Raw genomic sequence first — 25,675 nt, forward strand, 5'->3', positions numbered from 1 at the left:
ATCCCAGTTGGCTAGGTTCATCCATCAAACTAAGCCAAAAGCCATTGCTGACAAGTTCTTAGTAACTGGATTCACATATTAAACCAAAATGACTGTCTTTCTGTTGGCTTTTATGCGTATCCTACAAACCATGCAGTATTCTCTGCTGTCAGCTTCAGCAGGTAGAGTGGTTTTGCACCTATTGGTTCCATTTACATTTTCATATGATGATTAATCACTGACAGTCAGCTATGAATGTATTGTAGCCCTTGAAGAAAGAGACGCAGTTGATCTATGCTTTGTATATTTGAACCCGGAGTATATTAATCGCTGACAGAATGTAGCGTGCATTAAAACCTCCACCACCACTAGTGAAAAGAACCAGTAACGAATGCTTTTACACAGCAAACCTCACGTTGCTTTCGGGGAGGGGAGGGGAGGGGGGTATCACAGTCGCTGCAGGCACATTTGACGTGGGGCGGCCTGCCTTGCCGTCCGTGGGACCCGAAAGGGAGAAGCGTTCGTCCTCAGGACCGCCTGGGTGGGCAGCGCCAGGCTCCCGGCCCGTGTTGCTGGGGGCGCTTTCTTTTCTCCTGGAATCCCAGCCCCTTGGAGGATGGAGCAGCGGAAGGCCGCCACGGCGAGGCTCTCCTCTCTGCCGGGCGGGCCGGGCCAGGCCAGGAGAGGCGCGGACGACGGCGGCCCAGGGCCTGCCTCTGGCAGCTGAGCCTCCCGAGAGGAGGGGACGCGAGGGCGGCTGCGGAGGCCTGCCCTGCTGCTCCGCGTTGGCTGGCCCGGGGCTGGGCTGGGCTGGGCTGGGCTGAGCTGGCGTCGCTTCCCCTCCCCTCCCCTCCCCTCCGTCGGGCGTGCGGGTGGACGCGAGAAGGCGGAGGGCTGGGCATGCATGTCACGTCCCCCCTGTTTGCTTCTTGGGGAGGGGGAAGCGGGCTGCGAGCTTGGCAGTATGATAATGACTCGGGCGTCTGGCAGGAGAAAAGCCCCCGCTTGCACCCGGGTGTCTGTCACGCCGCTTCAAGGAGAAGGAGGCAAGATGGCTGCGCGGTAGCGGCGGAGACTTGCCTGCGCTGAGAAGGGCTGGGACGGACGCGGGGGAGCAAGGAGAAGGCGCGGGGAGGCCCCTGGCTGGCGGCGCGGAAGGGCTGAAGAGGACTCGCGCTCGCCAGGTAACCCATCCCTTCTGGCCTTCCTTTCCTGCCTTGCCAGGCAGACTTCTCCCCCGTCTCCGTCTCCTTCCAGGGAGATTCATCTGAATGGAGGAGGGACCTTTAAACTGTGCATTAGGGCTCCTTTCCAGGAGCAAATCCTCCTCTCCGGGGGCTTTGGCTTCCTCTGCTTTTCAAAGTCACTTTCCATAGTTTTAAAAACCTTCCTCTTTGCAACTGGAAGCATAGGACGAAAAAGAAATTGAGGCACAGGCACAAGTGCCAGGAGCGGGGGAGCCGTAACTCTCCCCCTTTCTTTGCCAAGACAAAAGCCTTGATAAAAAGGGGTGGGGGGTGCGACGAAGGGAGCATGCCTGACTCCATAGAAAGACAAAACACTCCTTGGGAAATTGTTGTAAAGCCTGGCTGTTTTGTGTGGGGGGGTGTTATGTTTCTGCGCAACTTTTCTTTCTGAGCTTTTGTAAAGCTAAAAAACGTCTGAAATGGTATTTCCTCCAGTCGTTAGGATGGACTGACTGTAGTCTGCTCCGTCTTTGCCCCCCTCCCCGCCCCCGGTCGTATTGCTGGTGAAATTAGCAAAGGAGTCAGACTCTTCCTTAAGGCAGCAGCGGTGACATCACCCTGATGTCACTCAGCAACTGCCCTAACTTTTTTGCGATGCAGCCTCAATCTCGTGGTGGTGGAAAAGGACATTGGATTTCTTAATTTGGTGAGATGCCAAGAAGGAGATGCTTCGCATAGTGTGGTCATTTATTTCCTCACAGCCAAATGTCACTTTCTTTCTGTGCCGAGATGACCTCAAGAGCAATTAGCTTGCTACCCAGGCGAACCAAAATGATTTGTATCTCAGATCTGAGAGCAGCTCCATGGGAAAATCCCTAGGAGGAGTAGGCAGTTAGTGATGATGAAACTCTTAACTCAGCATTGCAGCTTGTGGTGGTTGGAGGTTCTTGAGGAAGCTGGGAGGGGGAGGGGACTGAACTCTGGGGAGAGAATTTTGCTATAAGCAAGAACAGCAGATCCTACTAAGCTGGACTAGAGCTGAAGCAAAAAACAGGGATTCATCAGCTGTCCATCAAGTTGTGACCATCAAGTGACTGCGCAGAACAGTTGGATATTTCTTTAAGCATTGGCAGCCATGTTACTTAGTGGGGTGGAGGGGGACATCCAGATCCCATGGTTGCACTAATCAGTCACCGAGAAGGAAGCTAATATGCAAAAGGCGGCGGGAGGGGGGGGAGTTCTGAATTTGCAGCATGGAGTGTATTGCCTACTCTGTATTCAATCAATCTCTTGAGGTGCCAGGAGGGTTGTAGGATACACCTATGGCAACTCTAAGGCTATTTGGGCATCAAAGCCAAAGTTGATTCTCTCTCATTGTTTTAAAATTATAAAACCTAATGTTCACTTAGTCTCACACGCTACTTAGAATGTGCAGGGAGAAAATAGTACACATGTTAACAAAGCTAGGAATTAATATTAAAATAATTAGGACCCATATCAAGCAGAATAATTCCTTGATTTGAAAACATGTGATTCTCTTCCTCCCCTTGCCCCAGTCTCATTAGCTGTAGAAAATTCACTTTCAGAACCTCTCTTTTGAACAGCTTCATAGTGCTGCTCTTAAAGATTGCCCTTTTGCCCATAGTTAACATAACTCCAAGTGAATCACTATGGAAGACCTCCGTTGTTGGTTCACCATATTGTAACTTTTACATTTTTAACAAAACAATTTCTTCACAGTTTCAAAATTGCTTTATTTTTAATTAATTGTTTTCAACTTACTTTATTTAAGAAATAATCTAGTCTTTGGAAGGGAAACCAAGATATATTTTGAAAATACAGAATCATGGAATCCTACAGTTGCAAGGGGCAAATCCCTTGCTTGGATCAGAACCCAGTATAAGCCATGTGGCTGTCTAGCTTCTGTTTGAATGAAAGCCAAGAATCTCTTCATGTTTTCCAGCCTCCCCCCACCCCCCATGTTTTCTGCTTGTTATGTCACCCCTATGTGATGCTGGGACTCAGCCTCTGATTTTAGCCTTATAAAATTGCTGAACAAGGGGGAATACTTGAGTTTTATATATTTGTTAATCTTGTTTGTTTTTTGTTTGTTTGCCCTAAGTTTTCATGCCAAAATTTTTGACAGTGCCTCTTCAGAATTAGTTAAAACATATAGTACTAAGAACCTGGGGTGTTGTAATTGTCAACAAGTTGGAATTGGAGGAATGAGAAGATTCAACTTCTAGTCACTGCATCACGGGGGAACTTTGGGGAAGTTATTGGGGAAGTTTGGGGAAGTGAACCCCAACATCCCTCACAGGGTTGTTGCTATGGGGAAAAATAGAAGGGGGTAGTATTCTATATGCTATTTTGATGTCCTGAATAAAAATTTGACTGCAGGTAGTCCTTGACTTACAACAGTTCATTTAGTGACTGTTTAAAGTTACAACGGCACTGAAAGAAGTATAACTGGTTTTCACACAACCGTTGCAGCATCCCATGGTCATGTGATCTAAATTCAGATGCTTGGCAACTGGTTCATATTTATGATGGTTGCAGTGTCTTAGGGTTGTGGGATCAGATTTTGTGACCTTCTGACAAGCGAAGTCAATGGGGAATCCAGAGTCACTTAACCGTGTTACCAATTTAACAAATGCAATAGTGGCAAAAAAAAAGTCATAAAATGGGGCAAACTCACTTAACAAATGTTTCACTTAGCAACATAAATTTTGGCTTCAATTGTGAGGACTATCCATATAGTATACATTTAAGAAACAAATAATACAACAGTGATAATGTTCTTCAGAAGCCTAACATGTTTCATATCAGTTACTGCAGTATCAGCCCTGGTGGACAGGGCCAGCTTGCCTCCTGGGTTTGGACCAGGACGGGTTTCAAAACCTGTCGCTACCGGTTCGCTCGTGGGCACACACGCTTGCACAGAAATGTCCAGGCAGGTGGGTGGAGTCTCCCACTGCCGCCATCAGTTCTCCCAAACGGGGGCAAAACGGTAGCAACCCACCACTGGCTTGGACCTTCCTGTTGAGGTATCAGTTTTCTGATTTTAATTGTAAGATTTGCAATTTAATGCCCTTCCTTTCTTTCTTGACAGCAGGAGAACTGAAAAGTTAATTAAAGATTGCAGTTAAATACCTAGATTTTAAATGTTGAGCTTGATTGGAAGGTTGTGTCCTATTCTTTGCCCAGCACCCAGTTTATGTCCTGTGGCATTAGAGTCCCCAAAACATACCGTGTTCAGCCTTACAGGTTTATACACATTTCCATTTTGTTCTTTTTCATTGCAAAAGTCTAAAACAGAAGCTGTATAACCAACAGATTCATTTCAGTTGTTGTGTACAGTTGCCAAGAGACAGAATACAGGAAGGGCAAGTCAATTTAGACTTGTGCAACATTGTCATTGCAGACTAAGTGCAACATTGCCATTAAGAACTAGTCTCTCAGCAGGGCTGGATATTGAGGGTCAGCGTCACTGATTCATAGTGCAATTAAAAATTAATATTTGCATGTTTGAGAAAAGTTACTTTTGATAAAACTGTTGTGCTATTGGTAATATTGCTCATCCTACATTTTTAGGGGCTCATTACAATTCTAACACTGAAATTAGCAATCTCAGAATATTTATAAATGTTAACACATTTGCTGCTATAATTTGTCACGTATCCTTCCTTCCTTAAAGAAAAATAATTTCATGCATATTGCCCACCTTGTGTGAAACTGGCCTTTCCTGATCTTTCCCCTGGAGGCCCTTCATTAACTAGGATACATATGTAAAAAAAAAGTGCTTGCCCCACATGGCTCACAGACCTTCTGCTATGAATTCCTGCAGGCAGGTAACTGAGGCAAGGCAAAACGCAAGCAAAGGAACAAAAAGAAGTTATTGCATGCCCTGATTATTTTGGGAGTGAAGGAAAAGCAGAGAGGGGTGTTCTGAGATTAATGGCTTGGCCCTGTGGCAGAAATTCTTCTGTAGGCCAACTTCGCAGTCAAGCTTAAAACTGTCTGAATTACAGGCATGCTTTATGCATGGGAAGAGCCACCTACTAGATTTCTTCATGAAGGACAAAGATATATGTGTGCTATGTCAAGGTGTGTGTGTGTGCTTCCTAAATGGCCCTTGGTCTGGTCTGGGAATCACAGGCATATCCTCTCTGTGGTAGAAGTGAAAAAATATGTGGGATGTATTTGTGTTCATTTTCATGGGGTATAAATTATACAAATAAGGCATCTCTGTTTCCTTCATTCCTTCCCAGCAAATCCAAGTTGGGTTAAACTTTTATTCCCTTTTGTTAGCCATGGTTTATGGGCCCTAGGACAACTCGGCACGGCCAGCTCAGTGTGGTTGGCTCACTGCTGTCAGCTCGCCACTGCCGCCTCTGCTAACTCACTGCCACCACACAGCCAATTCACCATGGGAGCAACTTGCTGTGGCAGCCAGAGGGAGAGCCAGCTGAACGGGTGGGCGCATGAGCAAGCAAGCAGGTGGGCAGAGCGCAGAGCAATGGTGGCTCCCCATCGGAGGCAGAGCCGGACAAATGGATGAACGAGTGGGTGGGCAGAGCACAGAGTGGTGGCAGCAGCTGGGGGCTTCACACTTTCACATACCCCTGCCACTGTTGTGCTGAACTCCAGGGCCATTCGGGGTTCGGACTGTTTGGTGACTGTGGTGTTTGGCCATTCGGTGGCAGCGGGTGGAGCAGGTGGCGGCCAGGCACAACCCATCACTGCTGGGAAGTCCAAACTCGGTGCAGTGGCAGCAAGTTGGCAGGAAACTTGGGGGCAAAGGAAGATTTTAAAAAACAAAAAGTATTACCTGTTAGCTAAAATTTAAAGTGATATAGTTGTAAATTTTACTGTCTCATATTAAAATATATATTGCCTAGCTATGAACTTCCTTTTTTCCCTGTTAAACATGTTAGATATTCTTGATGCATTTCACACAACTCTCTTTGCTTTGCCTGTATTTTGAGCAAATTTTTGGTGACCAGCTGAACTCTCCTTCCTTGAGAAAAAAAAAAATCTAAAGCTGTGCTATATGAAACAGCTGCAATTTACTGTTTTGGCATAAAAGACACAACGTTCTGATAAACTCACTTCCTCACTATATCTCTGCCAGTGATGCAAATGAAGGAATGGGGCTGCCTTAAGGCCACAAGGCCAGCTTTCCTAGGTCACCCTTTTGCTCTTGGCTTGGGGCTGCATGTCATGCTACTTTTTCAGTGCCACAAATCTGGCTGCGTCTACAGAAGGATCCTGGAGATGACTGCGACTAATTTTAGAGCACTGGGCTGTGGAAAGAGCATTCCTCATCTCCTCCCACCAGTTTAGGACTGTGGCCTCCTAGCGGGGCTGGCACTCTTGACTGGCTTGTGCTGCCCGCCCGCCTGCCCACCCGCCTGCCTGCACGTGGCTTGGTAGGTTTACAAACATTACTGGCCTTGCATGCATGCCTATTCCTCTCTGACTCAGCAGACTCCAGCTCAGTCCCAGGCTAGGCAGCGGGAAACGGAGCAACATTTTATATCTCCTGGTCCTCTTGCGGCCTGTGTGGTGGCCACATAAGGCATCGTGGTTCCTTTCTTGATTCATTTGGAGAAACTGTAAAGCCTGCAATTTTCAGCTTTGGATGTCCGGACCCTTGCCGATTATGATTATCTGTATGGTCCACAAATGACCTGTCATCTTCAGGGAAAAGGGCTACTAACAAGTTACGTTGTTTTTGGAATAGGATGTTTGGAACAGAGGGACATAGGTGGGGCTAATTTAGCAAAAATGTGAATTGCTATGTGGGGGAGGAAGGACTTGTGTCTTTTTGCTGAGTATAGATTTATTTTCGTTAATTGTGCTGGAATGGATGGCACTGTATTTTTTCAGCATTGTATAGTTTCCTCCAGCTGTTTTTTATATTGTACCTGGAAAAAGAGAATGAGATAAATTAGATCAAATCTGATGAACTGTGATGACAATAGATCATCTTAGTCTTTCTTTTCCCTGATGCTGGGATCTCTAACTGGAATGCTGAGATAACTCGTGGGATCCTCTGCAAAACTGGCTGCCGTTGAGGTCAGTCAGAGAACTCTGAGCCTTCCTTTCCACACACACCCCCTTGGGATTCTGCTCCAAAGGGCTCTCCCTCCCACATGGCCATCCTTCCTTCCTCCCACCAACCCCCACCTCCTTCCCTAAGTAAACTGGGACAAATTTACACACGTTATATTCATACCCTTGTACAAACATTCAAGGGTTTTAGAAAAAGTTTTATATTGGGAATACCAAGATAAGCCCTAGGCTTAGCCTTGTTAACAGCATTTGAGAATGCAAATGAAACATTGCTGCATAAAGAATTCTATTTTTGTTAATGACTGTTAAAGAGACTTTACAGCCCATGTTTGATATAGCAATGTTGGCAAAGTGCCCTAATAGAGAAACTGCAGTGTGGGGCAACTTGCTTGATATAGCTGACTTCAGTAGTGGGTTTCAAATCCTGTCGCTACCAGTTTGCTCGTGGTTGCGTGCGCTTGCGCAGAGACGTTCAGGCAGGTGGGCGGCGCCTCCTGCTGCCGCCGCTACCAGTTCGCCCAATCCGGGGCGAACCGGTAGCAACCCACCACTGGCTGACTTTCTAACAGCTTGGTATAGCTGTACTGAACATGCAAAAGTTGGCACCAACTTATATACTTCTCCTAATAATTTATGGCCTGGTATTTATTAAAAAGCACCCAGTCCTGTACAGTGTTATTCTATAATAGTTTATTAGCATAAGCGATGTTTTATTGTACAATAACTAAATTATCTCACTGTTCTTGGTAATGAAATTTACTATTTAAATAAAAAAGGGAACCCTCTGGCCTGGGGAAACTACTGTTAGGACCTGTCCATTAAGAGAGAGAGGCAGGGGGAGCATTTGGAAGAGAAATGGTTGCTGGAAGGGAAGGATATGCCAGAATCCCCCTCAGTTCATCCCCTCCCACCACCCACCAGCTCCATGCCCCTGTGCTCAAAGATAGTCTTTTCTAGAGGAGTTATTCTTAGCTGGGAGACAGACAGGAAGAGGATTGTGAAAACTTCATATTGCATTGAAAGTTATTTTTCCCTGTTTCCCTGTTGGTATTCTAGGGGTATTAGTGTTGTCTTTTCCTTTGCTGACCTGAGAGAACACCTGGTCTGCCTTAGGGTTATGCCAGAGAAGAGGCCAGATCTAAAAGGGGATTGAGAGGAGCCCCTGGTGATCACAGGGGACCGAGCCCAGGCACTTCCGGCCAGAGGCTTTGTGTGCCGAGTCCCAAAGGGTGGTGTGTGCTCTCAGCCAATGCCAGTCCTGTCTCACCCTTCAGTCTCATTCCTGGGATCCAGCATGAACAAGCATCGTACTGGGATAAGGCTCTTGGCAGACAATGGACTAGCAGTTCTCTTTTTATCTTGATGGAAAGGAGGGTACTTGTTTAATTGCAAATTGTGTGTGTGATCACTAATTATATTTTATGCCTCCCAACTCTCAGCGATTTGGAGGCATTCAGTATTTGTTAGCAGCTAAGTACTAACTTCTCTTGCTGAGGATTCTCTCTGGGCTCAGGTAGTGGCCAGGAAGGGCAAGTGTGAATTGATTGCCCGTTCTCTGTGAGCATTAACCCCTGGGCTGGGGTCCGGTACTAGTGGCAGGCAAGCATATGTGTGCAGCTCCATTTGTGCGAGCAGCAGGCATTTGTGTGTCTGTGTGAATCTCTAAAACAGAATTCCAGATGTATCCACTACTGCACCCAACTCATATACTAAGGGGGAAACTGCAATGCTTTCCAGTTTGCAAAGTTCAAGCTGCCGGTAGTAACCTACACCATCCTACATGGTGTAGGACATGGACATCTGCAAGATTACTTGCTTCAAGCCTGGTGATCCTGTCCTAGGGCTTTTTAGCATGTGACACAGGCGGTTGAGTCAAGTTAGCAAGGTATCTGCTGCTGATATGATGAGGTCAAATGTGGCAAATTGTAAGAATTATTTGCAGGATTCCTTGGAGTCCTCAGGAGAAGAAAATCTGACTATGATATATGGCAGACACATTGAGCATGAGATCATTGCTCTCCAGGGCTCTTCTGGGTAGTGGCAGCTTCTGGAGCAAATCAAGCTCTTTTCTTTTTCCAGGAGAAGCTGCCTTGGTAGCAGGCAGGACCTTGCGACCATTGGGTCCTGTTGCCAAAGAAAAAACCAAAACAAAAAACCAAACCACCAAAAAGTTTTAAAAGGCCTACTTGGGTTAGAGGGTAGACCTGTGTGTGAAACTGTGTGGGAGGAAGATTAAGTGGGAGCAAGGTGAAAAGCAGATAAAAAACATTGCCTTGTTGATTGCTACACACCCTTTTCTCTCAACTTCTTTCTTTTTCTCTTCAAGTGTTTGGAAATATATTTCCTTCTACCTTTGAAGAGAATGAGCAAGAGGCAGTAGTATATCCAGCAATACCATGATTTGCCCCAATGGCTCAGGGACAAAACATTTTCAGGAGCAGTATTCTCTCCTGCCCTTAAGGAGAAACATCACAGCAGGCCTTGGGCAGAGCAGGGGAAACAGCAATTTAATGTGTTGCTGTGTGCAGGTGCCCCAGGGGATAGGGAGGAGTGAGGTTCTTGCAGTTGTGACCTCCATCTTGAGTTTTCATCCGACTCTCATTCAGACATCCCTAGATATGAGCACTTTACCTGAGTTGTTATTGTTGGCTTCTCTCTTTGGTGGTGGAACTCTCTTTTAGTGTCTTCTAATCCAAGACAGTTTCCACAATTCCTGGAGGAAACATCTTATCTAGATCCGTTCCAGTCAGGTTTCAGGTCTGGGCACAACATGGAAACGGCATTGGTCGTGTTGGTTGATGATCTCTGGAGGGCTCAGGACAGGGGTTGCTCCTCTGTCCTGGTCCTGTTAGATCTCTCAGCGGCTTTTGATACCATCGACCATGGTATCATGCTGCACTGGCTGGAAGAGTTAGGGGTGGGAGGCACGGTGGTTCTCCTCCTTTCTCTCTGACCGTTCGCAGTTTGTGTTGGCAGGGGGGCAGAGGTCGACCTTGAGGCCTCTCATCTGTGGAGTGCCGCAGGGATCGGTCCTCTCGCCCCTTCTGTTCAACATTTATGTGAAGCCGCTGGGCGAGATAATCTGTGGTTTTGGGGTGAGATACCACCAGTATGCTGATGACACCCAGCTGTACATCTCCACCCCAGGCCACCCCAATGATGCCCTTGAAGTGATGTCCCAGTGCCTGGAAGCTGTACGGATCTGGATGGGGAGGAACAGGCTCAAGCTCAACCCTTCCAAGACTGAGTGGCTGTGGCTCCCGGCATCCCGATATAGGCAGTTGACTCCATCGCTGACTATTGGGGGCGAGTCTTTGGCCCCCACAGAAAGGGCTCGCAATCTGGGAGTCCTCCTGGATATGCAGCTGTCCTTGGAGGAACATCTGACGGCTGTAACCAGGGGGACCTTTTGTCAGGTTCGCCTGATTCACCAGTTGCGGCCCTTTCTTGATCGGGATTCCCTGTGCACAGTCACTCACGCCCTCGTCACCTCTCGCCTTGACTACTGCAATGCTCTCTACATGGGGCTCCCCTTGAAGAGCACCCGGAGGTTCCAACTGGTCCAGAACGCAGCAGCGCAGGTAGTGACGGGAGCAGCATGGCGCTCCCATGTAACACCGCTCCTGCGCGAGCTGCACTGGCTCCCGGTGGTCTTCCGGGTGCGCTTCAAGGTGTTGGTCATCACCTTTAAAGTGCTCCATGGCATAGGGCCTAGCTATCTTCGAGACTGCCTGCTGCTACCGACGACCTCCCATCGACCCGTGCGCTCCCACAGAGAGGGCCTCCTCAGGGTGCCATCAGCCAAACAATGTAGGCTGGTGACCCCCAGGGGGAGGGCCTTCTCTGTGGGGGCACCTACCCTCTGGAATCAGTTGCCCCCAGAGATAAGGAGAATTCAAGACTCAGTGCCTTCCGCTGTGCCCTTAAAACCCACTTTTTCCAGCAAGCCGGGCTGGCTTAAGAAGAAATTTTTAAAAGTTTTAAATTGGTTTGTGATTTTTAATTTTTGGGCCAAATTTATTATATATATTTTAATTGTTTTTTAATATTTGTATTTCATGTTCTTAATTCTGGCTGTACACTGCCCTGAGTCCTCAGGGAGAAGGGCGGTATATAAATTGGGAATAAAATAAATAAAATAAAATAAAAATAAAGGGTTGGAAGGAACCATTGAGGGCATTGGGTTCCTGCACCCAGGGCAGAAATCCAAATTAAAACATCCTCAGCAACTTTCTAGGAGCACCTGGATCAGATTATTTGCATAATCCGTGCCAGCAACAAACTTGTAATTCTGACTTCAATGCTAGGGTGGGGACAGACGGCGATACCTAGCACAGAGTCCTTGGGAGACATGGATGGGAAAGCAAAACAGCACGGCCTGCTGTTTCTGAGCAAATGTGCTAAGCACTAACGGGATGCTCAGACATGCCAGCAAGTACAAATTACCTGGATGTGTCTCAGGTCCAAATGTTGGCACCTACCAGTATACTGTACCAGCTATACTGAATAAATCTTAATATGGACAAAATGATTGTAGGAACCTTGGGGGAGAGCGATCATGTCTTACTTGAATTCACCATAAGGAAGGGGTGTCAAACTTGCAGCCCGCAATGTCTCGTGCTGGCCACTCCCACCCCCATTTTAGCGAAGGGGGAAAAGTCATGATATGTCACATGATGACAATGTGATGCCATGAGTTTGACACCCCTGCCATAAGGCAACTCTGGGCAATGGAACCAAGTCAGACTAAAATTTTAAGACAGCTGACTTCAACAAACTAATCGAGAGATTATGAAGGATTCCCTGAATGAAAATCCTAAATAGAAAAACAGTACAAGACTCTTAGAAGATCTGAAAAATGATATAATGAAGGCCCAAGCAAAAACAATGCCATAGAGAAAGAGGAACAAAAGACATCAGATGAGACCAGCATAGTTGCACAAAGAGCTTTCTGACAAATTGAGGACAAAAAGAAAAATCAAATATAAAAAAATGGAAAGAGGAGCCCATATCTAAAACAGAATACCAGCAAATAGTCCAAATCTACAAGGAGGGACTCAGGAAAGCTAAGGCCCAGAATGAGATAAAACTGGCCAAAATAATAAAAGTTTCTTTCAATATGTAAGAAACAAGAAGAAAGTCAAGGAAATGATTAGTTCACTAGTGGGAACAGATGGCAAGAAGGTGACAGGGAAGCAGAGAGAAAGCAGAATTACTTACTGGTAATTCTTTCTTTGCATTTGTTTTTACACAAAAGGAAGAAACATCCCAACTTATCAAAAGCAGCATCAAGGGAAATAAAACAGGCACAGAAATCAAAATAGGCAAAATAATTAATAGGAATTAATAAGAGAAAAACTATCCACCATGGATGAGTAGAAATCACCTGGACTGCACAGTTAACATCCCAGCGTTCTGAAGGAACTGGCACATGTTATCTCAGAGCCGCTGAATGCAATCTTTCAAAGCTCTTATAACACAGGGGAACTACCAGAGAACTGGAAAAGAGCTAATGTGTTTTCAATCTATAAAAAGGGGGAAAGATGGACCCAGGGAATTCTAGGCCAATCAGCTTGACATCAATATCTGGGAAAATCCTGGAAAGGGTAATCAAGCAGAGGATTTGTGATCTCCTAGAAACAAACAAAATAATTACTAGAAGCCAGCATGGGTTTGTTAAAAACAGATCATGAAGAGAAACTTATGCCGTATTTAATAGAGTGACTAAATTAGTGGACCAGCAAAATACTGTGAATATAGTTTACTTGGACTTCAGTAAGGTATTTGGGAAAGTAGTTCACAGTCTACTTGTTGGTATTGTTGGATAGAGAGTAGCACCACCAGATGGATTTGCAATTGGATGACCAACTACACTCAACTTGTAGTTTTCAGTGGAACTACATCAACATGGAAGCATGCAGTGGGGCACCTCAAGGTTCTGTCTTGATCCCAGTACTCTTCAGCCTCACTTGTGTCCCAAGTGAACCCATTTCATCTGGTGTTCCCCTTACTTTGCATCCTTGGCTATGTCCCTGGAGTGCCAGTCCAGAGGGACTGCAGGGCTTTGCTTGCTATAGTACTATCTTCCAAGCCAGAATTCCAGGACTAGGGCTGAAGGCCCTGCAGCGTTTCTCTGTGTGCGCATGGATGTGCTTTTGGTGCTCCACCAACCTCTTGGATACCTAATTTTCTCCAGGGCATCAGGGCTGCGCTTTCAGTTTCATACCAGGGTGGCTGATGGAACAAGGAAATAAGTTGCCCCTAAATTTTCCCTCTGGAGAGCTAAGCTGACCACGAGTGGTGTGTTTGGCTGGCACTTAATTCTCCACGAAGCATTTAAAAAAGAAGAGGTGAGGCAGGCCCCTACTCTCCTGGCTTTGCCAATTGGCATGGGCTCTAAGAATGGCATGCAACTTTGGGGGTGGTTGGTGGCTTAAGGGCTCTCCCTCTGCTTTTTAAAAGTTTTTTAATGTGTGCAATTTTTAACTTTAAGTCTATTTTTAATATTTCAATTATGTTACTTTTCATGGTTTTTATTTGTAAACTGTCCAGTCACTTAAGTGAGATGGGTGGTGTAAAAATTTGATATAAGTGTGTGTGTGTGTGTGTATCTATATCTCAACATATAATATATATGTGTGTATATAAGTGTACGTGTATATAAGTGTATATACTTACGTACACACACACACACACTGCTCCAATCACCACCTTGACTCTTTTTATCCTCCTCCCCATGGCTGCCCCTGTTTCTAATAGATTAGTTGGTTCACCAATTCATAGGCCTAAATTTGTCTCCTGTGCTGTTTCTTTCTGCATTCTTGTCTCCATGTAGTATCAAAACCGGCTGGTGCACTCCTGCCTATTGTGCTATTTAATTTTCTTTTGTTTTCTATTGGGGAGGTGGCTGTTTGGCTCTTAATAGACTTGGAACCTGCTGAGCCAGCTCTAACCTCCCTCCCTCCCACTCTGCTCCATAATCCAGTATTGGCACTTCCCCTTAAAAAAAATAAAATAAGTGAGCTATTAACCAACTTGGTTCAGCGACAGTTCCAAGGTTGCTCCTGATTATAACCACAGGAAGGAGGAGGGAATTCTTTCAAGGCTACTGATTCAAGTCCTTTGGAAGAAGTTCTGAAGCCAGCTTCTTCCAAATTTCTCATGAAGGGATTTTCCAGAAAATTATGTAGACCAAGCTTTTTGAAAATAACATTTTGTAAATCTGAGTCTTAGGATGGAAACAGTGTTTTATTTTGGCAAGGCAAGAGATTTGAGAGAGGGGCATTGTGTCACTGTGTCTGTCTCCAGGTTCTGTTCCGCTTTTCAGGTTTTGCATGTTTGTATTTCAGAAATCTGGGACAAAAGCAATACAGATGATAGATCATATTCTGGGAAGACAAGCTTCTCTTCTCCAGCTGTTCTTACCCTGACATGATTGCCACCTCTGGTCTTGTACTAATTTACAATAGAAGCCAGGGCTCCCCAACCTTTCCGGCCTTGCGGACTGGCGTGGAGTGGGGGGGGGAGGGAATGGTTCCATGTGAGCCACAGATGAATGGGCAAGTCCATTTGCGTGAGCAGCAGGCACTCACACACACACGTGAAGCCCCATTTGTGTGAATGGTGGGTGCGCCCACCGCTCGCACAAATGGAGCTTCACACACATGCATGAGTGCTTGCTGTTCACACAAGTGGACCTGCACGTGTGCCCTCGCTTGCCACTCTTGCAGCCCAGTACCGGTCTGCAGCCTGGGCTTTGGAGACCCCCCCACCCCCGATATAAGCGATTGATTGAAACTGCTTTCCACCATGTTCTGATACACCCCCCCCCCCCACACACACACACACTCACTCACGGTGACTGATGATACTACTACCCTAATGAAGATGAAAAACTTTGTTGTTCAGAGATTGTTGTTTTATATCAGGCCCCACACCCACGATTGTCAGGCGAGGTTACTATGAAGGCTAGAGAGGATTATGTGCATATCCTCCATTCAGCTCCCATTTCAGGCAGAGTCTAGGGGGTCTGGAGTCAATGGACTACATAGGGTTGTGGGTGTGTCACCCCAAGTTTCTTGGAAATTGCAAAGGGGCAGAGATACTGGATTTGCAGAAAGCCAGAGCTGGTTGCTTAAAGCTATTCCTGGGCTTGTTTCAACTCGCCTCTTGTTCTAGCCCAGCCCAGAAGCAGACTGCTTTCTGAAACCTTTCTTGATCACACCTCCTTAGGAAGTTCTTCCCTCCAAGTCCCCTGAAAAGGAATAACATGGCATCACATTCATTCAACAGCAGATAGGCCAAGGATCATGCTCATGGTCATTTCTGAGATGTCAACTTGACAGTTTACCTTTCTCCTGCCCAATAATTATTTCTCATTAGCACAACCGTTTTACCAGTTACTGGGTTGTTTGTGCTGTTAATCATATTCACGGCATGCATTTATACTATATTTTTGAATGCTTAATTTCATTCCTGCAGAAGATACAGGTAACCCTTGGATTTTTACAATTCATTTAGTGACCATTCTGATGGTGCTGAAAAAAGTGAGTTATGACCGATCCTCATTCTTACGACCATCCCAGTATGCCAGGAAGTGATTGTAATACGGCTCTTGACTGTCAGGTTGCATTTACGACATTTGCAGCCTCTTGCGGTCCCATGAGTGCTATTTATGGCCTTCCCAGCCAGTCAGTCGAGAAGTTGGCAGGGAAGGTTGCAAGTCACAGTCACATGATGTCTCACTTAATGTCCACAGTGATTCACTTAATGACTGTAGCAAAAAAGACTGTAAAATCAGGTGCAGCCATGTGATATCTCACTTAACAATTGCACAGTTTCAGGACAAATTTTTCTGTTTCAATTGTGGTCATAAGTCAAGGCCTCTATTAAAAAAAGCAAGTGATGGTGACTGTTCTGTGGCTTCCATAGGCCACTGAATTAATTAATTTACAGTACTTGTCATTTGGACAGTTACCCTATTCCATATAAAATCTAATTTATTGGAAAATATATATTCTGAAGAATTTTGAAAAAAATCATTTTTTTCAACTGCCAGAACAGTAGGAACTGTTTCTAGTCCAGAGGAATAAGTTCTAGGAAACTGTTGGCATACCCCTACATTGTCTCAAATACGGTGGACCAGCGGAACATAATGTTTTGGATTTCTGTAGAATATTCTGCATTTCGGACTGTTTTGGATTTTTTTTTTAAGCAGTGAGGAAAGCTGGAAAGTGATTTTCTGCTGGAGTGCTTCAGAGGGACTGAAATAATAAGACCCTGGAAAGTTATGCACTGCTCAGACAGACTTGGTACAGATTGAATGGCTGACTCACGCTGCTTCTAGTGGGGTACTCATCCTGAGGCAAGTTCTGGAAAAACTCAGCTTAAATGTTTCAAGATATAAAGAAGAAACAGCTAGGCTTTTATCTAAGAAAACATCTATATTTTTGTAAACAACAAACGGCACAGTGATCATGATGATCCCTTAAAGGCAGCATTTTTAGAGTGGATTTCAAGCTCCATTCACCTTCCAATGGTTTTACAGTTAATTCTTACAAAGAACCTGGCATCTTGTGGCTAGCAGATTAGTGGCTTTTTAGGGCTCCCCAGAGAACCCATGGATGACATAAGATATTCCATTTTAACATATGTTTGGGCAGGATCTATTCCAGTCAAAGGAGGCTTGGTTTTGGAGAACAGAAGTTCCATTAAGTTACTGCACTGAGCTCAAGCGCATGGATCATACAGAATTCCAAGTATATTGTTCAAGGCCACATGAACTCTTTAACACTTTTTATTTCCTACTTCAAATTCTGTGGAAATGCCTTGGTTTTGCTTCTGTTTCTGATCATTTATGCAGTCAAACTTTGTGCTGAATAAATTTTACTGTACTGGTAAATTTATTTATTCTGGGAGATTAGGGAAGTTATATTGAAGTTACAAAAATCCTGGTTGCCTTATTTGTATGTTATTCAACTTGCTTGCAGATTATGCAAATCAAAGATTTGTATAACATAATGTCATTTGCTATAAGTTGTTTTGTGCTTGAAACAAATTCTGGAGTAGGCGTGGTGGAAAGACACCTTATTTAGTGGGTCTGCCATAAAAGAGTAGCTTATTACATGAATTGCTTCCATGTAGGATAACATTGTACATTGAACACTGAAATAGAAAGTCCTGCACGAAGAGGTTTGACTATCCAAGTTACTGAGAAATTATTGAGATTTATTATTTATCATTGCGTATTTTCTTAGTAACAATAATTTATTAAGTCTCAAAAGTTGCTATAAAAGAAAGATACAAGAGTGTTTTAATAACTTTTAATAACACAGTATTACTTCTTGCATTTACCTTAATAAAGTTGACCCATGCCTTGTTATGCTTTGGAAAGAGACCGAAGAGGGATAATCAACCTTCTTCAAAATCTGAAAGAAAATAATAAAGATGATCCAAACCTGAGCAGAATGCAACATAGTGGATTTAACAGATTCAGTCAAATATCGGGTTTGCTGTGTATCATTGACCGCAATAACAATGGAAGTAATTCTCCAGAGACATGCTGGACTTCTCTTCATTCAGTGTTTAGGCAAATGCTGGACAATATCTGATACATTTGAATCTGGATTCCTGTCCTCAGTAGGGTTGGATTGTTGTCTTTTGGGGTTCTTCCAATTCCAGGATTGCAGGACTGAATCATAATTCCTAAAGAATTATATTTCAGATACAATGGTCAGTTGGAGAAAAACGTGAACGAGGATATGCCAGTATTGGGAGGAGAAGGCTCTTTTCCCTCTTCTCCCTTATCACCAGGAGATAAATAAAATAGAGGTTAAATTTCCTTCAACAGATTTGTGGCTTGACATTATGTGTAAAGAAGGAATTTTGATTAAAAGAAATGTTGTTAGAGAAAATTTTGACTTCTCTATTTCAGCATAGCTCAACTCCAGTTTTCCAGACTGAAAGGCACCGATTTCTTACAGAGAAACTGCTCTAGTGCCACACTAGCTATTTTCTTGGGTCAGGCACATGGCAGAGACCGTAACAACATTGGACTCAATGCTTCTTGCATCCTGTTTCCTGCATTCTTGGAGACATCCACATAATTGGGATTTCAAAAACTCAGAAACAGCCAGTCATGGAATAGAAAGAGGCATCTAACATAAGGTGTCTCATCTCTTAGATGAGAGCATAGTTCACAGGACAGTCTAAGATTGCTTTTAAATCATAGTTCCTGGTTCTTTTGCAATGACAAACCAAGAGTTTCCTAAAGCGAAATGAAAATCTGCTCTAGTTATCTTTCTGGTTACACGAGGAGAGCAGAGGAATAGTACATTAAGGTTTGTGCAAATTCACATGTTCACTTACAAAATTGAAAATCGACATGATATACAGTCATTGATTTGTGTACTATACAGTTCATACTGATAGTACTGCACAATGACTAAACTGCTTACCTGTGTGGTTGATCGTTGAGGATTGTGTTAAATAGCATAAAAATATCCCTGCAATGCACATTTTAGAAAGCACTCTTGAAAGGAGTGTGGGGATCACTCCCAACTTCAAAGTGAATATTCTGCAACTTGGGACATTATCAGAGAAAACAGTTTTGAAGGGAGGGAGGGAGGGAGGACCCTAGGAGACAACCCCAGGAGACAATCTGTTCCATTAAGTAATTGTGCTTATTGTCAGAAAATTTCTCCTTCCTTCTAAGTTGGATGTCTCTTTAACAAGCTTCCATCCATTGCCTGTCCAACCTCTGGTGCTTTGGAGAATAATTCAATCCTCTTTTTCTGTGATAGCATATTAAGTAATTCTTCTCTTTGAAAGGCTACATATACTTCTCTTAACCATTTATCATACGATTTAGCCTCCAGACCCTTTATCATCTTTGTTGCTCTTCTCTGCACACTTTTTGGGATCTGAAGATCTTTTTTGTATCGTGGTGACCAGAACTATATGCACTATTCCAAGTGCAGCCTCACTAATGAGGTATAAAATGGCATTATCACTTCTCATGATCTTGATGGTATCCCTTGGTTGATGCAGACCAGGACTGTATTGGCCTTTCTGGAAGCTGCAGCACATTGCTTGTTCATACATAAGTGATGGTCCATACCTAGATCTCTCACACAGTTATTACTATTGAGCCAGGTACTACCTATTCTGTACCTGTGAGTGTTTTTTTCCTGCCCAAGTGCAGATCCTTCCTTTTCTCACTTCTGAACTGCATCTTGTTGGATAAGGTCCAGTGGTCAAGTCTGTCAAGATCCCTCTGGTTCCTGAACCTATCTCCTAAAGTATTAGCTATTTCCCCCTGCATGGTGTCATCTGCAAATTTGATGAGTTTCCCTTCTATCCCCTTGTCTAGATCCTTGATAAATGTTGAAGTAGTGGGCGAAAGAGAGAACCTTGGGGTACCAGACTGCATGCTTCCCTCCATGTAGATGTACTGTAGCTCCATTGAGGCTAATATGCTGGGGTGCAGTTGATCAGCCAATTGCAAATCCATCTGGTGATGGTACTTGCTATCCCACATTGTTCTATTTTACCATGAAGTAGGTTGTGGTGTACTTTATCAAATGCTGAAGTCCAAGTATATTATGTCCACAGCATTTTGCTGGTCCACTAATTTAGCCACTTTATCAAAGAAGGTAATAAAATTTATCAGGTATGATCTGTTTTTAACAAACCCATAACAGCCTCTTGTAATCACCTTGTTTGTGGGTGCTCACAAATCCTCTGCTTGATTACCCTTTCCAGGATTTTCCCAGGTATTGATGTCAAGCTGATTGGCCTAGAATTTCCTGGGTCCATCTTTCCCCTTTTTATAGATTGAAAACACATTAGCTCTTTTCCAGTTCTCTGGTGGTTCCCCTGTGTTATAAGAGCTTTGAAAGTTTGCATTCAGTGGCTCTGAGATAACATGTGCCAGTTCCTTCAGAACGCTGGAATGTTAACAGTGCAGTCCAGGTGATTTCTTCTCATCCCAAGGTGGATAGGTATTCTCTTATTAATTCCTTGCCTATTTTGACTTGCATACCTGTTTTATCTCCCTTGGTGCTTTTTTGATAGATTGGATATTTCTTTCCTTTGCCTATAAACAGTTGCAAAGAAGGAATTAAGCAGTTCTGATTTCTTCCTGCTGCTTGTCACCTTCTTGCCATCTGCTGCCATTGTTTCCTGTGGACATTGTTTCCTCAGTTTAGTTTTCCTGATTCTCCTCTCCTTGCAGATTCAGGCTATTTGCTATTATTCTGTTTTAGTTATGTATCCTGCTTTCCATTTTTTATATTTTGATCTTATCACAATTTATCAGAGAGCTCTTTATGCAACCATACTGGTCCCATGTAGGTTTTTTTTCCTTTCTCTATGGTATTGTTTTTGCTTGGGCCTTCATTATCTCATTTTTCAGGGTTCCAAGCATGTTGAACTATTTTCTTTCCATGGAATCCTCTCTCTTAGCTTGTTGAAGACAGCACTATTAAAGTCTAAAACACTAGTCTTGGTCCATTTACCTGAACCTACAATGAATTCAATATAACATAGTCACTCTTCTCCAAAGTTCCTATAACTTCTACTCTCTCAGCCGTTTTGTCCCTATTAGTAAGAATTAAGTCCAGCATAGCTGTCCCTCTAGTCTAGTTCCTACTTCCACCTTTAGGGTGACCAAGTTGTCAGCTGGGCACCTCAGGAACCTCTTTGAGCTCCCACTCCCTGCAGAGTTTGAGAGTTTTGCAGAATTCAGAGTTTTAACTGGAAAGGGGAAGAACCACAAGCCTGTATCTTCCAGCATTGCTCCTGGGATGCATTCAGTGAGGCTTTTTTATTTTCCCCATTTAAAAATTTGGATGGAACTGGTCATGATGAATGTCAGTAGGCTTTTGTTAGCACTGACAATTTTTCTGATTTTTTTTCATAGACTTGTACTTGCTAATTATCTAGCAGGGATGATGCTTCCTGCTAGTGCTTTCCAGCTGTTCCATCTTACTTTCCTGTTTTTTACTTTGGGAATGCTTGTTAATGCTTGTTTATAGTGAACTGCCCCCTTGCTTCAACCCCAAACCCAAATATCTGGACATTTCTCAAGGACACATAAATGGGCACTCTGCCTGCCATTTTAATTTTGAGGAGGTTGTTATTGATATGGTGATCAAAGAGCAGCGTTTTTTCTGTTGGTGACTGGGAATTATGGCAATAGACACTCAATGCATCTGATCTTGCAGCTGCCACTCCAATCTCTTTAGACTAGCTCTAAATATTTCACTGGGTGAAGCACATGCAGGGGTCCATATAGGCCAGTGCTTCTAGCATTTTGTTCCCTCTCTTGCCTCCTTGGAGAGCTTTGCAAGATAGGGTGGGAGTTGAGAGAGCCCCACAGCTTCAGCATTGACACTCCCTGAGCTGCAGTGGGGCCTGGCGTTGGCCAGCCCAGCTGCAGAAATGATTCCAACGACCCATTTGGGAATATGAGTAATATATGGTGTGAATCCCAGATCGGTATAAATGCTGCTAAATTAAGTGGCCCGGCATTAGGCAGCATTGCCAAACAAAGCCCTCTCAGATATGGGTGTGATACTACTAACCAAAGTGTGTATATCTTCTGTGCTACAAATAATTGAGAGGTGACCAAGATGTTAAAAGCACCTTATTTTCACCTTATCAAATGGTGAAAGGTGGCTTCATTTTGTAGCAGTGAACTAGAGTTTTGAAATATATGTCTCATAACATGCAATTGTTGGATAGGTAAGTTTGACACATCCCTGCTATAAAAGCTTTGGAAAAGGGTCTTTCTCTTGCCTGAAGAACAAATACTTCTGCCCCGTTAGACCTTGCTTGGCTTCTTTCCAGGAGCCACGGCTTCTGGAGTCCTGAGAGCCACGACTTACTTCTCAGCCCTGGGAATGTGATTGGCGGCTTGACTGGGAAGATGTCTGGGTGGAGCAATTCCACAACTCGAGGGCTTCCAAATTGGATCAGAAAGAGAAGGTCAAAAGCGGGAGGCGGTGGTGGCGGCTGAAGTTGGCTCACCCTGGCCGGGGGCTCGCGAGCAACGAAGGAGCCCTGCCCGATGGCACCCAACGAGGCTCCCAGAGCTGGCGCTGCAGAAGGCCGCCGCTGTGGCCGAGGGGTGACCCGAGGGGCTCCTGAAGGCACCTGCCGCGCTGGGCTTTGGGGAGCGGCGGGCTCGGGCCAAGTTCCGCAGGCGGAGGCGCAGAGAGGCGCAGGCCTTCCTCCTCGGAGCCTGCCGGGGTGTGGCTCCCTCCCCTTCCAGGGGGGAAGACCGTCTTCCTGCCTCCTGCAGCAGGCCAGCCCGCTCCGACTCCGTGCAGTACCGCAGCCATCCTGGCGATGTACGTGCAATGTGCGGGAGGCATCATGGCCCCCACAGCTGTTCGGAGAGGGGAGGGGGGGGTCTGTGTCGGCTGAGTCCCTAGACCAGGGCTGCCTCCTCGGCGAGCGTCCCTCGCCCGGGCCGGAGCGCCTTGCCTTCGCCGCTCCTCCATGCCCGCCTCCCCGGGCGCGCTTTCCGCCAGGCGGCTTCGGCAACCGTAAGTGCTTCCTTCGGCGCCCTTCCCCCGCCTGCAGCTTTCCAAGATGTCCGTCCGTCCGCCCGTCCGTCCGCCTCCTTTGTGTCCCCGGAGCTGCTCTGGGAGGGCCGGCACGGGGAGCGGGCTCTTGGGCGGATCGGCCGCCCGGCCAAAGCCCTCGCTCGCCCGCTCGCCCGCCCGCCCTCCGACGGAGGGAGCAAAGCTCGGGAACGGAGCCCTGCCGGATGGGGAGCTTTGGGTTTCTCCGGCAACCTTGGCTTTGCGTGAAGACCCAGCGCGGGGGATTCCGAGTGCAGACGGGCCCTTTGTGAGTGCGAAGGTGACCCTGCCTCGTTCTTTGTGTCGGAGGTCCGGGACTGTTGCGGAGACGGAGTGGGGCCTTCCTCTGAAAGCTTTCAGCCACAAAGGACTTGTGTAACTTTCTGGAGCTGAATTCACAATTGGCCAAACGGAGCGGGGGTTCCTATTTGTGTGGCTGGCCTTTCTTTTGTTAAAACTATACAGTTTTAACATTGGAAAGGAGTTGTCTGGCCTTTGATGTTTTAATTTACCTTATGTACTTTCTTGTTTATCGGAAGGATACAGTAGAGCGTAGCGCTTTCTTTTGAAAGAGAGAAGTGTCTTTGTCTGGTTGAGTGATCTGGGGAAAATCCAGGGCACAACTGGTCTTTGCCATGCCATCTACATTCCGTCTCGGCAGAGCTTTGTCTGCAGAGAAGAGGAGAGGAGCCCAGGGTGGTGCTGAGGTGTGGGGGGTGAGTGTCTTTTTTTTTTGCCGGGACGGGAGAGAGAGGAACGCACAAAGGCTCCGAGGGCTGCTGCTGCTGCTGCTGCTGCTGCTGGGTTAAGGAGGAACAAAGAGACAGATCACAAAAATTACATGAGTTTCCAACAGATGTGTATGGTGACTTTATGTACTATATAACAATGCTTAAAAACCGTACTTGCTCAGAAATAATGCTGTATTTAGTATTTGGGGAGCTAAAATTGAATTGTAATTCTAAGGGTACAAATACTTGCTTCATTCTGTTACAAGATCTGCTGTCTAGATTGCAATTTTGTTGCAGCTAAATGCATCATTAGAACAACAGTGATTTGTTTCTTCCTCCTCTGCTTTTGCTTCAGCTCAAATGCTCAAAGGAGAAAATAATTTTAAAGATACAGTTGCCTCCTTTTGAGGCACAAAGTCCTAGAGCAGCTCCTGCAGACTTGTAGAGCACAATTCAAAACTTTTTGAGGCTGTTGTGTAGAGAGAACGTATTGGTATTAAATTAAAATGCAGTGTATGATCTGCAGTGCAATCCATCTTTTGTCTACAGGCTGAGTTTTCATGGAACATTCAAAGCACATGTAAATTGATGTGCAAATGTGAAACCCTTTGTGTATATAGCCCAGTGTCATGCCGCATGGTAGCAGGTTTGGGAAACCCCTGTTGTGATTCATTTAAGATGAAATTATATGCTTCTCCACAAAATAGAATTGCTATTGGTGTAGCTGGCTAGATGTGACCGAGGTGGTCAAATTATGAATTTAGATTGGATAGCGTTACTGAAGAAGTCTGCAATTTTTGATGGATCTTTCATGTTCCTGGTTTACAATGAATTTCAAAAGCAGTTGGATTCCTCCCAGAAGGCACCTCAAGTCTCCAAATTCAAGGTTCGTCAGGAAGCCTCTGGAGGCTTCTTAGCACATGTTTGCTAAGGAGGAGCATGACCATGGGGATCAGTTGGTGGAACCTCTTCATCTTGGATCTGTCAATTCAGGTTAGTTTTGCTCCCATTTGAATCTGAGTCATTGAAATGGAAGACAATTGATTTTCTAAAAGATTTCCCTTTGAGTTTGTCCATGGGGATTTGAATTGAGGCCTTTCAGATTCAGCCATAGCTAAGGCTTGTGTTTTCTCAGAGTGGGAAATTCTACAAAAATTGTCTTGGGACTGGTGCTTTCCAAATGTTCATAAATGGGCTCTACTTGGGCAACTGGTTAGGTGGCCAAGGTTACAGATGAAATCAGGGTGGTTAAAAACCAAAGTCATTGTGAGGAGTTCAAGAATAATATTTTAGAGGGATGGTCAGCTATAGGGCAGATGTATTTCATTTGTGATGTATATTGGGGCAACAATATACAATATACCTGAGTCTGGCCCTGAGTCTTCGGAGAGGGGCGGCATATAAATTGAATTAATTAAATTAATTCCTTCATATATAGAGTGAAGACATTTGAAGCATCTGTAACTAATCAGGAAAAATATCTCACATTGTAGTTAGCTCATTGTGAGTGTCAAGTCTGCATGTAGCATCTGTGAAAAAAGTGAATTCCATTTTGTGGATAATTAAGAATGGGATTCAAAACAAAGCTGCAAGGACTGTAATGCCATTAGACAATTCTACAGTATATCTGTATCTGGAATATGTACAATTTTGGTGTCCATGTTTGGAAAAAAAGGATAGAAAAGTCCTGTAACATTGGGGGATTCTAACAACTTTCCTACAACAAAAAGATAGAACATTGGACATGACTGCGATATATAAATTTTCCCATGGCCTGGAGAAAATTGACAAGAGTTTTTCTTCCTCTCTCCAAACATCAATGAGATTGATTAGAAGTAAATTTAGAAAAAATAAAACATTTCACCCTGCACAGAATTGATCTGTAGAATCTATTCCCACAAGATTTGCTGGTGGTCACTCAATTGGATGGCATTAAAAAAGGATTTTGTAGATTCAGTTTGATGTAGAGGGTAAGGCATCAGATTAGAAATCAGGAGACTAGGACCCAAAGGTGGTTTTCAAGAGGCAACTGGGCTTTCTTTGTTTTTCCTTGAGGAGGTTTTGCTGCAAGGAATATAAATCCTTCCATTCTCCACCATACACTCAGAAC

At 44.7% G+C, this 25,675-nt stretch overlaps 1 protein-coding gene across 3 annotated transcripts in view; it reads left to right on the plus strand.

The window, feature by feature from the left end:
- Positions 1-464: 464 nt before the first annotated feature.
- The window catches only part of TET3 (tet methylcytosine dioxygenase 3), a 67,907-nt gene continuing 42,696 nt past the window's right edge, over positions 465-25,675 (plus strand). Inside the window, exon 1 of one of the 3 annotated variants that reach the window (XM_087875917.1) lies at positions 465-1,163. Coding sequence is in view for 1 of the 3 variants with exons in the window: in XM_034430635.3 (XP_034286526.2) it covers positions 24,505-24,558 (54 nt within the window). In the remaining 2 variants the exon portion in view is untranslated. Of the gene's footprint in view, positions 1,164-22,493; positions 22,796-22,907; positions 24,559-25,675 lie in introns of those variants that run through there. The other 2 variants (XM_087875919.1, XM_034430635.3) reach the window with 2 other exon arrangements.

This window comes from Pantherophis guttatus, chromosome 9, assembly GCF_059756535.1.
Source record: "Pantherophis guttatus breed Tessera chromosome 9, ASM5975653v1, whole genome shotgun sequence".
Classification (NCBI taxonomy): domain Eukaryota; kingdom Metazoa; phylum Chordata; class Lepidosauria; order Squamata; family Colubridae; genus Pantherophis; species Pantherophis guttatus.